Source organism: Podarcis tiliguerta (genome assembly GCF_965153285.1).
Source record: "Podarcis tiliguerta genome assembly, chromosome: 6".
Classification (NCBI taxonomy): domain Eukaryota; kingdom Metazoa; phylum Chordata; class Lepidosauria; order Squamata; family Lacertidae; genus Podarcis; species Podarcis tiliguerta.
In genome coordinates, this window is record NC_139539.1 from 10,705,954 (window position 1) to 10,722,868 (window position 16,915).

Here is a 16,915-nt window from a genome sequence, read left to right on the forward strand (position 1 = left end):
TGGATCTTGATGGCAAGTGTGCTCCGATGAATCAGACTTAAGTCTGAAAGGCAGCGGTTCAGATCCCAGATCTGCTCTGCGTTTCCGGATTAGAGACAAGGCATTTATTCTCATTCTCAGTCCTCCACCTGTAAAATGGGAACAAGCCAACAAACACCTGACAAAGATGCTGTAAAGTCGCATGCAATGACGTTTGTAATGAATTTGGCAGATTACATGCCATATAAATTAAAAAAACTAGCTGGCGATCGTAACGCATACCTGTAGCACTCCTTATTTTACTTTCCTTCGACAGAAATCTCTCTCTCTCTACCACACACACAGTGTGTGTGAGAGAGAGATTTGCCTAGGAAATCTTGCAAACGTAGACATAATGATTATTCATGCAGTCTTCGCTAATTGTCCCAAAGTCAACAGTGCTGCCTCGTTGGCTGGGCTAATTGTATTTCGACCCGTGTGTGGATTTTACAAAGCGGCTTCTTAAAGGCAGAAACAAGAAAGCAAGCGGCAAGTGAGACGAGCGGCTTGCAGGTTTTTCGAGGCTGCTAGCCAATGGCTGTCCAGCATGGAACTGTCCACAGAGGAGCTGGTCCTGCTCGGACTCGCATCCAGCTCCACGGTTAGATGCTTGGCTCCACCTTTCGGAGGCAAACCTCCGCTTTCGCCCAGAGGCTAGCCAGACCCTTCGCACGCTGCGCGAGAACCTGCAGCCCCAAATCCAACAGAGTTCTTCTCACTTACTCTCCCTTCGTGGTTCTGCCTCTCAGGGAAATAAAAACGCAGCAAGAAGAAAGCAGAGGCAGAGAGGAAAAGAAAAAGGACCCGCCTCCCCACCGGGGGAAAGAACTGGAGACCACAAGACCGAAGGAACAGAATCTCTGTGTTTTATCATCTCCACGAGAGCTCTTTAGGAAACGAACCGCTGGTGGGATGGGGTCGAGTCATCTTTCGGGGTGCTGCTGAGACTTGTGGGGTGCTGGGTGTGGGTCTACAATGCAGGGGCAGTTGTCGTTGAGTCTGCCCGGCAGGAGCCAAGCCCCGGCAGCAGGTGTGCAGTCCCGCTCCCGGCTGGAGGTGGCTCGGACAGTTCCCACCCGCAGCCTGAGCCGCTGAGCCGCGTGGTGCTGAAATGGACAGCTCCTCGGTGGCTTTGCCCCTGAATGGCTCCGGGAGCCAGGAGAAGGCCGCTGGGGACCAGCTCTCCGGGCGCTTCTCCACCATGTGGACCATCGTCCTGGCCGTCCTCATGGCTTTGTTGATCGTGGCTACGGTCGTTGGCAATGCCTTGGTGATGCTGGCTTTTGTGGTGGACTCCAGTCTGAGGACGCAAAACAATTACTTCCTTCTGAACCTGGCCATCTCCGATTTCCTAGTAGGTAAAGTACCACACCTCGGCTTCACCTCTCTTCCTCCGTGGCTCATACTTTCGTACGCTCGTCTAACCCCATTAGGAAAAGGGATGTCGCGGTGAAGGTCTGGGCAGGATGCCGTGGAGAAGACGCTTAGTTTTATTCTGTAGATCGCTTCTCAGGAGGAATTAGAGGGGGAAAGGGGGCCTAAGGGAGACTTTCGCCTGTCCCCTTCCCATTGGGACACAATTTCAAGTTGTTAAAGATTGTTCTTAGAAAGATTAACTCGTCTGCCTATGCCTTTTAGAGCCAGGAAGTAATTTTCCCAGGCTAAAGCATTTCAAACAGCAGAGAGTCAAATGCAACTATATGTAAGGACAAAAGGTGGGCAGAGTTAAGAACTGCTCTGGTTATCAAGCCAGTTTTATATAACTAATGTTTTCTTTCCACTGTGGAACCACTGCGTAGAAAAATGACACTTTTTCTCCCTTTCATAACTGATGTCTGCCCTGTTGCTTGGAACTAAGACTATTGTAGCATTGTTTTTGGTACAAAATCCCATGAAATGACATAAAGGTAGCCTTATCTGAGATCAAGGGGACTCATTTCCAAGTAAAGGGGATCTGCTTAGGTTCAAAAACTTTGGATTCACTGTGTTGCAGATGGCACTTCCAAGAATATCAAATGTACCTGTATGTATGCCCGAGAACGTATTAAATCTACATTGAAAATTAATCACCCATGAATACATTGGGAGGGGTCAGCCACTGCCATAGAAGGGGTCCTAAGGTGTGGATTGGATTCAAAGGAGCCATGGAGGAGAACCGGGGCTCAGAGGATATGCACCACAGACCATGTAACTTCCCAGTTCCCAATTCCCTCCCACCTTATGCTCCAGGAAGGGTGTAGCAGAAGGTCCCAGGTTCAGTCCCCAGGTGCTGCTGCAAAAGACTAGTCTTGCCTGAAACCATTGAGAGCCACTGCCGGCCAGTGTAGACAATACTGAGATGGATAGACCATTGGTAACTTCCCAATTCCCAATTCCCTCCCACCTTATGCTCCAGGAAGGGTGTAGCAGAAGGTCCCGGGTTCAGTCCCCAGGTGCTGCTGCAAAAGACTAGTCTTGCCTGAAACCATTGAGAGCCACTGCCGGCCAGTGTAGACAATACTGAGATGGATAGACCATTGGTAACTTCCCAATTCCCAATTTACTCCCACCTTATGCTCCAGGAAGGGTGTAGCAGAAGGTCCCGGGTTCAGTCCCCAGGTGCTGCTTTAAAAGACTAGTCTTGCCTGAAACCCTGGAGAGCCACTGCCGGCCAGTGTAGACAATACTAAGCTAGATGGACCATTGGTCTGACCCAGTCTAAGCCGCCTTCTTATGTCCCTCTGTGCTGTAGAGAAGCATGCCATAAACTACTTGCTTTCATTCAGCACATTAGACTTCCAGCCATGGATGACTGGAGGTTTGTACCTGTTTTCTGTGCGCAGACAGCTCCTGGGCCCTGCCAGTTTTTGTGAGGATAAAGCACAAATCACTCTGGGCTACTCCTATTTTTCTCTAATTCCCCTTTCTCTATCCTTAAAGTGCAGGTTCCCAGGGACAGTCACACATGGACAGCATCCAGCTTTAGAGAGGTAGCTGCTTCCTCGCATAGTGGTTTACTTGGTGGGTGCTGTTGACTACCTGTTACCATGGCTTCCCTTACTCAGACCTCTATCTATGTATCTATCAATACTGCTCAGAACAAAATCTCAGCGGGGACTACTGTTTCCAGAGGAGCAGGGATGTTAACTTTTGTGGGCTCGTTTTTCAGGGAATGGGGGCAGGCATGGTCATCTTACAGAAAATGAAGATACTGGTAGACTGGATATATAATTCTACAGATGGCTGATGAAATTATGCAGATATCCTTGACAGTCAACCCAATATTGTGACTCATTCCTGGGGTGACTTCCAGTATTTCCAGATGTTGGTTGACCATGTATCACCCCCTTTTGCCAACAAAGAGTAATATCTGTCCTCCAACAGCACTCATCTCTCCAGTTTTTTGGGGGGTCAAATCCTGGATTTCACCTTACAGTGGCTAAGAGCAAAGGGGAATCTTTCTGGGCGTTGAGGCACAGTTCCATATGGCTGTGATCATTCTCTAGATGCAAAACCTCTGAAATGCAAATTGATGGATATGCCAGGCAGCCTGGGGGCAAGGGGGATTAAGCAAAGTGGATGTCAGTGTAGATTTCCAACTGATGCCAGACTAGGTAGATGATGTGCCAAAATGGATTATACGCTTTCCAAAAGGGTACAAGGTGGACTAGTCCCTTGCCAAATGATTTGCAAGCAGAAATAAACTCTGAGATTATCCCTCCAGAACAATAAACCTAACCCTCCCCCCCTTTTTTTCTCTTTTTTGCAATGCAGAGTATGATGTTAACAGGATTTAACTGTGGAGTATGATGTTAACAGATACAAAAACAGGATTATGTTTCTACATAGTAGGAACATTATTTTCACTTCATGAAACGTCAGGTCTGCTTCAAGAATTTGTCGGAATTTTCCATCCACACATGTCTATTCCTAAATCACATAAAACATTTTCCTTGTGTGACTGCTGTGCACATGCAAGTATATAATGTGTGAAAACAGCTGTTGGAGTTAGACGGCAAAGTAAATAATTGGTTTTGGCCGCAACCCTGTGCAAACTCGGCTTCACAAATCCCCTTGAGGGAAAATAGGAATCAAGGTGCCATTTCAAAGTTCAGTTGCATGCTGCAGAGTGGACAGAGTCAGCAAAATTCAAACACACACACACACACACACACACACACACACACACTTTATTTTAAGAATGTGTGTGTTAAAACAACAACCAAAATAACTATCTTTACTTTCATATTTTTATCCCCCTTTTTCAGGAAAACCTTTCAGGCAACCAACAGCAAAGAACAGCATATAACAACAGTATCTTTAAAAATGCAGGAATACAACATTAAGACAGAAATTAAAGCCACCATCTACTAAAAGCTAGGGAAAAGAAAGCCAACATTGTAGCTGCCAAGCGCCTGTTCTTGAGAGATTATTCTACAACTTTGGGTGACACTACTGAAATGGCCCTACCACGGGCCAAAACTCACCTTTTTTTTTCAAAGGCAGGGGTAAAGTAAGAGTCTCTGATGTAGGTCCAAATTAATGGGCAGGTTCACATCAGAGCGGGTGATCCTTTAGATATATTAATCCCAAGAGAAATGTGTCTTAGGTTATATTTGATGCTACAGAATGAAAGTGAATGAAGGGTGCCCCCCCCCCTTAAATACTATAGAGAAATGTTTTGAGCAGCCTTTCATCTAACTCCCATGTTATAATCCATGGGTAGGTAAACTAAGGCCCAGATCTGGCCCAATTGTCTTCGAAATCCAGCCCGCAGACGGTCCAGGAATAAGCATGTTTTTACATGAGTAGAATGTGTGCTTTTGAGTAGAATGAGTAGAATGGTGACTCGGAGTGGCCGCCGGGACCACATAACACCAGTCCTGAGAGATCTGCATTGGCTCCCAGTACATTTCCAAGCACAATTCAAAGTGCTGGTGCTGACCTTTAAAGCCCTAAATGGCCTCGGTCCTGTAAACCTGAAGGAGCGTCTCCACCCCCATCATTCAGCCCTGAGATCCAGCATCGAGGGCCTTCTGGCAGTTCCCTCATTGTGAGAAGTGAGGTTACAGGGAACCAGACATAGGGCCTTCTCGGTAGTGGCACCCGCCTTCTGGAACGCCCTCCCTTCAGATGTGAAAGAAATAAGCAGCTATCTTCTTTTTAAAAGAAGACATCTGAAGGCACCCCTGTTTAGGGAAGTTTTTAATATTTAATACAGCATTAATATTTAATGCTGTATTGTTTTTAACACTTGATTGGAAGCTGCCCAGAGTGGCTGGGGAAACTCAGCCAGATGGGGGGTATAAATAATTTATTATTATTATTATTATTATTATTATTATTATTATTATTATTATTATTATTAAAATGCATGTGTGGGTTATTTGTGGAGCATAGGAATTTCCCCCCAAAAAATATATTCCAGCCCCCCACAAGGTCTGAGGGACAGTGGACTGGCCCTCTGCTGAAAATGTTTGCTGACCCATGTTATAAATCAACTGAAGTGTTGGATTGGTCTCCAAGAGCAACTCAATGAATAATGCACTGCAGTAGTCAAATAAGGGCATTGCTGGAGCATGGATTCCACCTATTATCTCTATAGAGGTGTTATCAACATGCATTTCCCTTTTTTTAAGCAAAAGTGTCCTCCGCCCGCTACCATTGGCATGTCTACCTAATACAAAAACACTCCCATTTAACTGCATATAGGAAAAGTCGCTGGATGTGTAGTGAGCAGACTAGAAATACAATAGTTTGAAACATCATAGCAATGCATCTCACCAGAGACAAGCTCCTGGTTTTACCTGTTTTGTTTGTTTTTTAAAAAATCACTTTATGTGTACACTTTCCTTTGAAAATATCAATCCAGCTTTGTGTTTACTGATAGACCTGATTGTAGCAGAACTTCATCCAATACAACATCTTTCACAGGGCACTCATTTTTTCTCCTCTTCGTTTTAGATAAGAAAAGCTTGTGTCTGATAGCACTGCTCTTTCTCTCCAAATCTGGTGCTACCTGAGCATTTGTTGCTCCTGAGACTGACCAGAAGTGCCTGCCTGGCAAAATGTCCTGACATACTCGGGTGATTTAGGAGCACAGGGGATTATTAATAAAAAATATTGCTATCATGTCTCCTTGAAAGTAGGACTCTAATCCTCAAATCCTTAAATATCCGTAGCCTTTTGCAAACACAGTCTTCAAGTCTGCCAACTTTCCACTGTTCCTTTTTGCAAATGGCTTTGCAAACATGGGCAAATGAAGAAAGACTCAATCCAGACAAAACAAAACAGCTGTCAGTTTCTAGGAAAGGGTTGGTTTATTTATTTATAGATCTAAATGTTGAGAGACACCCCCCCCCCATCACATAAAATACCAGGGTGGTGCACAACAGAATTTAATGCACAAATTATATATATAAGTTCTCAAGGAAACAAGACTAGCCATGAGGGTGCCAAATTTCTGCTGGAAGACTATTCCATAGGGAGGAATTCAACATCATGCTGTTATGATCATTTCATCAACTCTAACAGGAGTGCCAACTTGGCACCACGATTGTGGTTGCCCAGGACCATGGGTGCCATGCAGCATGCATGGCCCCAGCAACGAAATTTGTTGATGCCCTGCCCCATCATGAAGAATTTTGTGGGTGCTTGGGCACCCAGGGCCCCAGGGAGTTGGCAACTATGAACTCTAATGTTTCAGCTTGCCAGATGGAACTACTTCCCTTCTCCCCTTCCTGCGTGCTGTTCTGGAGGTTCTCCTGACCCTCCTGAGTTGTTGAGTTGAGTTGAGTTGAGTTGAGTTGAGTTGAGTTGAGTTGAGTTGAGGGGTGCACAGGACACACAGGATGACGAGAGGGAAGCTCCATTGCACCAGCAGGACTTGTTGCGCTGGTTCCTGCCTGAGCAACTGTTTTGTTCAATCCGAGCCTGTGAGTTGTATCCATTGCTAGCTGTGATCAGTGTACACCCATTAGAATAGAATCGTGAAATCATAGTGTTGGAAGGGACCCTGAGGATCGTTCTAGTCCAACTCCCTGCAATGCAGCTGTCCCTTACGCGATTCGAACCTGCAACCTTGGTGTTATCAGCACCATGCTCCAACCATCTGAGCAAGCCAGCTGATGCATTAAAAATGACTGAACCTAAGGTAATCGTGTTCATTAGCATTAGGGGGTCTAATGCTGGGTAGGCCTAGCACTGAATGGAATTCAATAGCATGGGGACTGGCGACACAAAAATTCCAGCTTCTAGCTGAGGCTAGTCAGGCTTTGGAGACATGAGGCACAACTAGCCATGATAGCTGGACTCCGTTTGCACTGCCAGAGGCAGTATGTCCCTGAACACCATTTTATTGGACTCACAAATGGGTAGAATGCTATTGCACTTAGGAACTGCTTACAGCCTTCACATAGCACGGCTGGCCACTGTGGGAACAGGATATTGGGTTCAGGGTAGATGGGTCATCGGTCTGATCCAGCAGAACATTCCTCCTGTTCTTACAGGCGGTATCCAGCTATGTTTTACTCAGAGTAGATCCACTGAAATTAATGGACCTAACTTAGTCACGTTCATTCATTTCAATGGGTCTACTCTCAATCAAAATTACTTGAATGCCAACCTATGTTTTTAATAGTGTTCCTCCAGATTATCTTGGTGATTGAACTGAGATAATAGGTTTTAGGCAGTCCTTAAGGCACAGCTTTCCAAACTGGGTGTCATGGCATATTAGTGTGTCAGCTGCAGTGTGTAGGAGTGTCACACAAATGCTCCCTGCACTCCTCCTGGGGTTGGAAAGGGGTTAGTTTAAGCTCTGGTTTGCTAGTAAAACTGAATTACTGTGTCATGAAATGATGCATGTCTAAAAAGGGTGTCACCAACATGAAAAGTTCGGAAAGATCTGCCTTAAGGTACCTGGAACCCAGGCTGTACATGTTTAGGTTTGTAGCCTGTTCTAGATGGTGCTTCACTTCTCTTAAAGGAACAGGTTCATAGCTTGAAGGTGCTCACTTATCTGGTATATTTCCAGGTATATTCAGGTAACCGCTGTGGCAAGCAGTGTCTTTGCACAGTTTCACCAGCTGTGCTCTTTCCTGAAGAAGGCAGACCTGGCCACAATGATACAGGCCTGCTTGGACATGTCCAGATTAAATGAATGTAATACATTCTATATGGGGCTGCCCGTGAGAATGTAGACAAATTTCAGCAGAGTGTTACTTGGGTTAGCCTTTGCAGAACACACTGCTTTGATTTAACGTGACTTGTATTGACTTCCAGTTCTTTTCCAGGCACAATTCAATATACAATTGTACCTTGGAAGCTGAATGGAATCTGTTCCGGAAGTCCGTTCGACTTCCAAAACGTTCAGAAACCAAGGTGCAGCTTCCGATTGGCTGCAGGAAGCTCGTGCAGCCAATTGGAAGCTATGCTGGATGTTCAGGTTCCAAAAGAGTGTTTGCAAACAGGAACACTCACTTCCGGGTTTGCTGTGTTCGGAAGCCAGAACGTTCGGGTGTCAAGGCGTTTTGCTTCCAAGGTATGACTGTATCAGTTGGGGCCAGGCTCTCTGAAGGACTGTGTATGCCCTTATCAGCCTGCCCACCCACTACTTCTATCATGAGGCCTTGCTTTGTGTCCCTCTTCCTTCAGAGACTTGTTCGGCTGGGATGACAAGGGCCAGGCAGAGGGCCACATTTGCTCTCCTGGCCTGATGATCTCCACTCCTGTAAAACAGTGGAATGGATAAGAGGCAAGATCAGCAGCAACAAGAATTAATTTATGATGATGGAAGGGGATTTAGCAGGAGTCGTCTATGTAACTTCAAGGTATAATCTGGGCATACTTCAAGACAGTATACTCTGTGTGGGGCTCTCTTTGAAGATGGATAAGAAAATGAAGTTGGCAGTAGCTCATCTTCCGCCAGGGTATAAAAACACAGGCAGATTCAGTCAGCTCTTTGATGACTGCACTGGCTGTGAACTAGGCTTCAGCCTCAATCCGAAGTATTGGTTGTTAATCAAAATAATTGCTAAACAGGATGGTCCCAGCTAATTACTAAGGGATACTTTCTAGTCATGCTGGATACATGACCCGGAAGCTGTACGCTGGCTCCCTCGGCCAATAAAGTGAGATGAGCGCCGCAACCCCAGAGTCAGCCAAGACTAGACCTAATGGTCAGGGGTCCTTTTACCTTTTTAGGATGATAGGAGTTGTAGTCCAAGGCATTTGGAGGGCGCAACATTGTGTGTGTGTGTGTGTGTGTGTGAGAGAGAGAGAGAGAGAGAGAGAGAGAGAGAGAGAGAACTGCTATATCTGTTGGGTTGAAATAAACGACAGATGAGTGACAAGTGTCATACGGGAGGCATCTCTCGAGCATGTCTCAGAGAGTCCCTTTTATTGAATATTACAGCATTGCCACGTATGTGCTTGTTGCTGATTGGTTAACACAAATCATACGCAAGGGTTGCATATAGGCATTAATCATCAATAGATTAAAGGTTGGGAAAGGCACACAGAGTTGGACAGGTATGAAAACCTCCCTATCAAACTATTACTAGATGATTGATATACTCCTTATTAAACTAGTGATTGATATGACAAAACTTAAAAGGGTATAACCATCGCATTCATAGATGTGGTCAACCATGCATTAAGAACAGGTCAGGGTATGATGTTTCATGAACTCAATGTGAACTGAACATTCTAGGGTGGGTGAGCACGGAATGCTTCAGCTCAGAGCGGTTTGCCAAAACTCATGTGCAGAAGCAAAACCTCCCATCATATATCCTTTGCAGTCCTTACTCAGCTTGAAGTTCCCAGAGTACAGGATACACAAGAAGCCCTTTAAAGGTAATATCAAGGCAATATATTTCTGAGAACTCTATCTCAAATGTATTGCTGAATCAAATGATTAGATATGTTTTTCATCCCTGCTAGTGGGGCTTTGAAGAAGCATCTGGCTGGCTATGGAAACAGAATGCTGTTTTAGATGGACTCTGGGTCCCAGGCAGGAGGGCTCTCCAAAGAGAGAGAGATTCGCTTTAGCAATGAGCTAAAACCTTTCATACTACAAATCTTTAATAAAGCAATGTTTCTTGCATAAAACCAACGTTGTCAAGCATTTGCATATATGCTCCATATCCCCACCCCACCACCACCACCACCCATTGTACTTCTTAGGAAGAAAGCACAGCTTCTATTCTCACTAGATCTCCAAAGGTAACATTTGGAAGATCTGCAGCTTTTTAAAAAAATAATTTTTTTGTCAGCCTCAACCATAAGTTCCTTTTGTCACAGCTCCACGCCTGTGCCTCTGTAACGGTTGGAGACACTAATTTGACCCCCTATTGATTGGTGAATGCACTAATTATTATTGCTGCTTCTTCTTTAATCTTATCAGCAATATGAATGATCTGCACACACACCATTTATAATGGTAGCTCCTAAGAAAAGCTGAAAACTTGTCTTATTCTTGCTGCGGCTGCCTTGTCAGCAAGATGAATGATCTGCACACACTATTTACTTATCTTAAAACGGTGGCTCCCAAGAAAAGCTAGGAACTTGTCTTATCAGTTTTTCTTCTGGCTTCCGTTCATATTGGCATGGCTCCAATCCAACCAAAGTTAGGCATAACTGACAGTGCCATCCTAGCCATGTCTACTCAAAAGTACATGCCACTGAATTTGTACACTTGAGGGTATGCGCTCAATATGTACACTCACTGGGAAGAAGCCCCACTGAACAATGTAAGTTCCTGTGAAAACAATGGGACCTCACCCAGTTATGGGTAATAATAATCATAATAATCATCATCATAATAATAATAATATTTATAACCCACCCATCTGGCTGGGTTTCCCCAGCCACTCTCCCATCAGAATTAAAAGCACAATAAAACATCAAACATTAAAAACTTCCCTAAATTAATGGGCTGCCTTCAGATGTCTTCTAAAACTCAGATAATTGTTTATTTCTATGACCTCTGATGTCCACAGGGCTGGTGCCACTACCGAGAAGGCCCTCTGCCTGGTTCCCTGTAACCTTACTTCTTGCAGGGAGGGAACCACCAGAAGGCCCTCGGAAATGGACCTCAGTGTCTGGGCTGAACGAAGGGGGTAGAGACGTTCCTTCAGGTATATCTGGATTGCAGCCTATAATCTGAAGTACTCTTTACTGCAGTATTTGCCCATGTTGGACAATAATACCTTAACACCTTTTGGACTCCACAGGATACATAGAATCTTATCAGCATGTAGCAAGCGTGTAATAATTTCTCTTGAAGAGATGAAATTAATAACATTCCAAAATATCAGTTACATAATTAACATTAAAAACTGGAACAAACACGGGGAATTGATACAATTTTCCTGGCAAAGTGGTTTGCCTTTTGCTTTGTTGTTAGGATCACAATGATTGACTTATTAATTGATTCAGTTATAATTAGGCTTCTGACCGTACATAACTACCCATTAATTGCTCTCGTTATTTATGTATTGGCTTATAAACGTTGCACTGGAATGAGTGTGTCTTGTGACTTTTCAAATTATTTATACTATAAACTGTGAGATTGGCACAGTACATATTGTTTGTCTTGCTGACCCTTTTTAAAAGCCTAGATGGGCTTTTTGGGATGAGGCCTATTCCCCAAACCAATTTGTACCAAGGTTGAGAAAGTAATGAGGCGCCTCGAGACATGTCGTGAAATAATGCTCATGATGCTATCACCTGCAAAAGTTTTAGAGTGGTCACATTGCTTCATTTCCAATCAGTGCCTATCCTTTAACTTCCTGCTGAATTCCTGCAACATTTTATATCACAAATGTTCTGGTTCATTTTTGTTCCACCTTCATTGCTCTATTGTTTTTGTTGTTGTTTAGTCGTTTAGTTGTGTCCGACTCTTTGTGACCCCATGGACCAGAGCACGCCAGGCACTCCTGTCTTCCACTGCCTCCCGCAGTTTGGTCAGACTCATGTTTGTAGCTTCGAGAACACTATCCAACCATCTCATCCTCTGTCGTCCCCTTCTCCTTGTGCCCTCCATCTTTCCCAACATCAGGGTCTTTTCCAGGGAGTCTCCTCTTCTCATGAGGTGGCCAAAGTATTGGAGCCTCAGCTTCAGGATCTGTCCTTCTAGTGAGCACTCAGGGCTGATTTCCTTAAGAATGGATAGGTCTGATCTTCTTGCAGTCCATGGGACTCCCAAGAGTCTCCTCCAGCACCATAATTCAAAAGCATAAATTGTTTGGTGATCAGCCTTCTTTATGGTCCAGCTCTCACTTCCATACATCACTACTGGGAAAACCATAGTCATTGCTCTATAGCCCATCCAAACAGCAATAATGCAGAAGTATTGGGGGAGCATCGCATAACAAACTGAAGCGGAATAAACCCACTAGTAATGCGCTGTTATTGTGTCAAGAACATGTTGCAGAATACAGCTGCAATCTGGAGGTGCCCTAAACGAAAGTGATGAAGAATAGGAAATCACTGTATTCCCGTTGCAGAATGGCTATGTTCGCCGTGCTGTGAAGAAAAGCAGTCAGCCTGATCAGACCAGAACAGGGGTGGGGGCAGGGGTGCCAACTTGACTAAAATATTGGGGGGGGGCAGGTAAGCCCAGCCCCTCATCATTGATCACATGACACAGCACATGCACACAATTTGAATGACAATGTGCACCAGCCCTCTCAAATATTTTATTGGGAGTGGCCAAAGGGACCTTGGCCCCTGGGAGTTGACTCCTGTGAGTGGAAGGTAGGTGGGCCAATTGGCATGGGTTTATGATTTTAGGGGTGCTGGCACTGTGGTCTAAACCACAGATCCTAGGGCTTGCCGATCAGAAGGTCGGGGTTCGAATCCCAGTGACAGGGTGAGCTCCTGTTGTTCAGTCCCAGCTCCTGCCCACCTAGCAGTTCGAAAGCATGTCAAAGTGCAAGTAGATAAATAGGTACCACTCTGGCGGGAATGTAAACGGCATTTCCGTGCTGCTCTGGTTTGCCAGAAGCGGCTTAGCCATGCTGGCCACATGACCCGGAAGCTGTCTGCGGACAAATGCCAGCTCCCTCGGCCTATAGAGCGAGATGAACACCGCAGCCCCAGAGTTGTCCACGACTGGACCTAATGGTCAGGGGTACCTTTGCCTTTACTGCAAGTCTCCCTGGTAGAGGCAAAGAGGGACCCTTTGGCCAAGATTGGTGAAACGACTACATTTCCCACCTCGCCTGGGTCTATAACCAGCTTTGCACATCCTGAGTCTGTTCTAGTCCCATCCCTGTCCCATAGGTAAAGGTAAAGGGACCCCTGACCATTAGGTCCAGTCGTGGCTGACTCTGGGGTTGCGGCGCTCAACTCACTTTATTGGCCGAGGGAGCCGGCGTACAGCTTCCGGTCCATGTGGCCAACATGACTAAGCCGCTTCTGGTGAACCAGAGCAGCACATGGAAACACCGTTTACCTTCCCGCCAGAGCGGTACCTATTTATCTACTTGCACTTGGACTTTGAACTGCTAGGTGGGCAGGAGCAGGGACCGAGGAACGGGAGCTCACCCTGTCGCGGGGATTCGAACCGCCGACCTTCTGATCGGCTAGTCCAAGCTCTGTGGTTTAACCCACAGCGCCACCCGCATCCCCCTGTCCTATAGCACAGGGCTATTAATAGACAGAAAGGCAGTGGGGGGAAACCTTGTGTGGCAGGGGGTGCAAAGAATAGCCCAGCAAATGCTATACAGTTTTTCTCGCCAGTCCGTTACAAAATCTTGGGCTTATTCCCCAAAGCGACGACTCCAAATGTATTTTTAGCTGTGCCCCACTCACCTTCGTTTTTCGTTCTCGCTGCACCGGCACATTTCAGCAGAGATTATCGCACAGTGGTGTAGCACATGCTTTGCATTCAGATAGTCAGATTCAATCCACAGCATCTGGTGAAGACTGCTCCCTGAAACCCTGGAAAGTGTCTGCCTGTTCAGAGTAGGCATTTGTGAGCTAGATGAACCAACAGTCTGGTTTGGTAAAAGGTAGTTTCCTCCTGTGTTCAGTTTGCTAATTGTTCATTAGTTCTGTCCACAAGTGAGCCAGGCAAAATAATGGGTGCCTGCATGCTGCTGTTTGCTTTCTGTGGTTCAGTCTGTATGGAAATTAGAATGAGATTTAGCAAGATGCTCGCCTTTCACCCCTCCCAGCTCAATGGTTTTATGTATCGGTATTCTGTGAAATGGGAAATTTGTAATCAGTAGTAGCTGTTCCTGCTGCTGCTGCTGCCGCTGCTATTTTTAATGCTGCCACAAATACATAGACTCTCTGGTCCCTAGTCCCTGGATGATGATCTTCTGTAACCTCCTAATTCTTGAGACAGTCTTATCTTTCTTCCGTAGCCATCAACTCCTGCCCCCAAATAGTACGATTGCACATCGTTCTCTAAACTCTCTATGCATTTCCCTCTCTGCTGCAAACGAGCATCCACTTTCCTAACAGCAGTTTTGGAGCCGGTCAACATTTTGTGACTGATCCATCCCAATCAACATTTGTTATATCACAGCAACTCATGGAATGGTTAAGAATCTGATTGGTGAGACAGGCAGCAGGCAGTGGAAGTTTGTGTTGTACAATACATACACTTTGAGCTGTACACAGTCAGTGCCCTGTTCGTGAGGCCAGAATGCAGAAGAGGAACACAAAGTTGTTGCTGGTGTCCGTCTGTCTCGAGAGACAATCGAGTGCACCTCTGGGGGTGAAGTGAAACTGGTGCAATAGCACAAGCCCAGGCAGTGTGTATGGAGGTCCTGGGCTGCCCAAGTGACACAACTCCCTTCTTGGCCTTGTTGATGTGGTCCAAAGGAAACATAAAATGAACTCTCTCATTTCAGGTGCCTTTTGCATTCCACTTTATGTGCCCTACGTGCTAACTGGCAGATGGACTTTCGGAAGAAGCTTTTGCAAGCTCTGGCTGGTGGTTGATTATCTGCTGTGCACCACGTCGGTCTTCAACATTGTACTGATTAGCTATGACAGATTCCTCTCGGTAACAAGAGCGGTGAGTAGTGACTGTGCAAAAGAGTTGATTGTCTCTGATGGATTGCTGCTGTTTGTTTGCCTATTCCCCTCTTAAATTTTGCCCCTGATCCTCTAGCCTTATCACCTGCTTCTCTGAAATCCTGTGTAAGAGAAAAGAAAATGCAAGACTAGGTTTCACAGCATAGGAACATAGGAAGCTGACTTATACTGAATCATAGAATTGTAGAGTTGGAAGGGCGTTGCGGATCATCTAGTCCAAACATAGGCAAACTCAGCCCTCCAGATGTTTTGGGACTACAACTCCCATCATCCCTAGCTAACAGGACCAGTGGTCAGGGATGATGGAAGTTGTAGTCCCAAAACATAGGGAGGGCCGAGTTTGCCCTGCCTGATCTAGTCTGACCCTCTGCAATGCAAGCATCGAACTTGCGATCTAGGCTTTATCAGCACCACACTCTAACCAACTGAGCTTTCAGGCCAATGGTCCATCTACTTTATTATTGTCTACACTGACAGTCAGTGGTTCTCCAGAGTTTTAGGCAGAGGTCTCTCCCAGAGTTACCTGGAGACACCAGGGATTGAACCTGGGACCTTCGGAGAGCAAAGCAGATGTTCTGCCACTAAGCTGTGGCCCTTCCCAATGCTGTATCATGCTAGAACCAAACTCACAGGCTGACCAGAAGCAGCTCAGCACAAAGAAAGTTGAGGCCTGAGCCGCAGGTGGAGCACAGGGACAGATATTCAGGAAGGCAGAAGCCATTCCAAGCCAGGGTCTGAAACTGGCACAGCTAAAGAAGGTTGCAACTGCTAGGGAGTGTGGTGGCCAATATCAGGAGCAGCTGGTGCCTTTTGGCGGCATCTAGAATTCCTTTAAAAGGACCTTGCAATTCTAGCCCCTTCTGACTATAGGATAACCAGCTTCATATAACCAACATGCTTAAGCTTAATTAATGCACAAAGGGGTTAAAACTATAGAATAAGCTGTCATGCCAGGCTTAGTTCATCTTAAGAGGGACTAGATAATCAAGCCTTCGTTCCCCTCCAGAGAAGCTCAATGTGTGAGGATGTCTGAACTGGTTGCTCCAAGCTCAGACCGCATGGCTCTCACAAGCCACTCTTGAGTTCCTATAGCAATAATTAGGGATTTCCACCACTTTGTAATAAAATCAAGTTTTACTGCTTATGCAGCTTTTCCGACTGGTGTGTGGAAAAGCACATGAAACTGACCTTTGAAGCGTTTGTAAGGAAACCATTTTTATCTTACCAAACGTGTGGTGTTTTTCCTATTCTGGGAGACGAGGAAAGTTTTGGAACTGACAAGGGCACATTTGAAGGTTCTAACAGCCTATATTTCCATGCTTTGCTTTGCTGTATATTTTGTGGTTTTAAATCTCTGCTGGAGTTCTCTCACCAAAGAGAATGTGGCCCAGGCTTGGATCTTGCACGTGTAGGTCCCCAGGCCACCCCTCAAATAACTTCACACATAACACGTAATTTAGTTTTGGTTTTTTGGGCACTATTTTGGCCACAACTTTATTAAAATACAAAATCAGTGAGTGGTTGTTTAGACATTGGTTATGACTATCTGTCCCCCCGCCTGGGACAGAACTGGCATCCCGAGGTCCGATCGGTAGCCAGTAGAAGAGAAAGTCAAACTGGGGGGTCACCTGAGCTAAGCGTCGGACCCACGCCGCTCTCCCCAGCAGCTCCCCGAAAGCTTGCCTGCCCGGTCCTATAACAAGGATTCCCATAACAGGGATTGAGCGGCCCTGGTCCCATAACAGGGATTCCCATAACAGGGATTGGGCGGCCCTGGTCCCATAACAGGGATTCCCATAACAGGGATTGGGCGGCCCTGGTCCCATAACAGGGATTGGACGAAATCATGGCAAGCCCCAGGATTCCT

General features: G+C 45.7%; 1 protein-coding gene across 1 annotated transcript in view; it reads left to right on the top strand.

The window, feature by feature from the left end:
• The first annotated feature begins 449 nt into the window (after positions 1-449).
• HRH3 (histamine receptor H3) overlaps positions 450-16,915 on the top strand; it is a 31,168-nt gene continuing 14,702 nt past the window's right edge. Inside the window, exons 1-2 of the mRNA XM_083447530.1 lie at positions 450-1,376; positions 14,862-15,028. Coding sequence (XP_083303656.1) covers positions 1,130-1,376; positions 14,862-15,028 — 414 coding nt within the window. The 5' untranslated portion in view covers positions 450-1,129. The remainder of the gene's footprint in view (positions 1,377-14,861; positions 15,029-16,915) is intronic.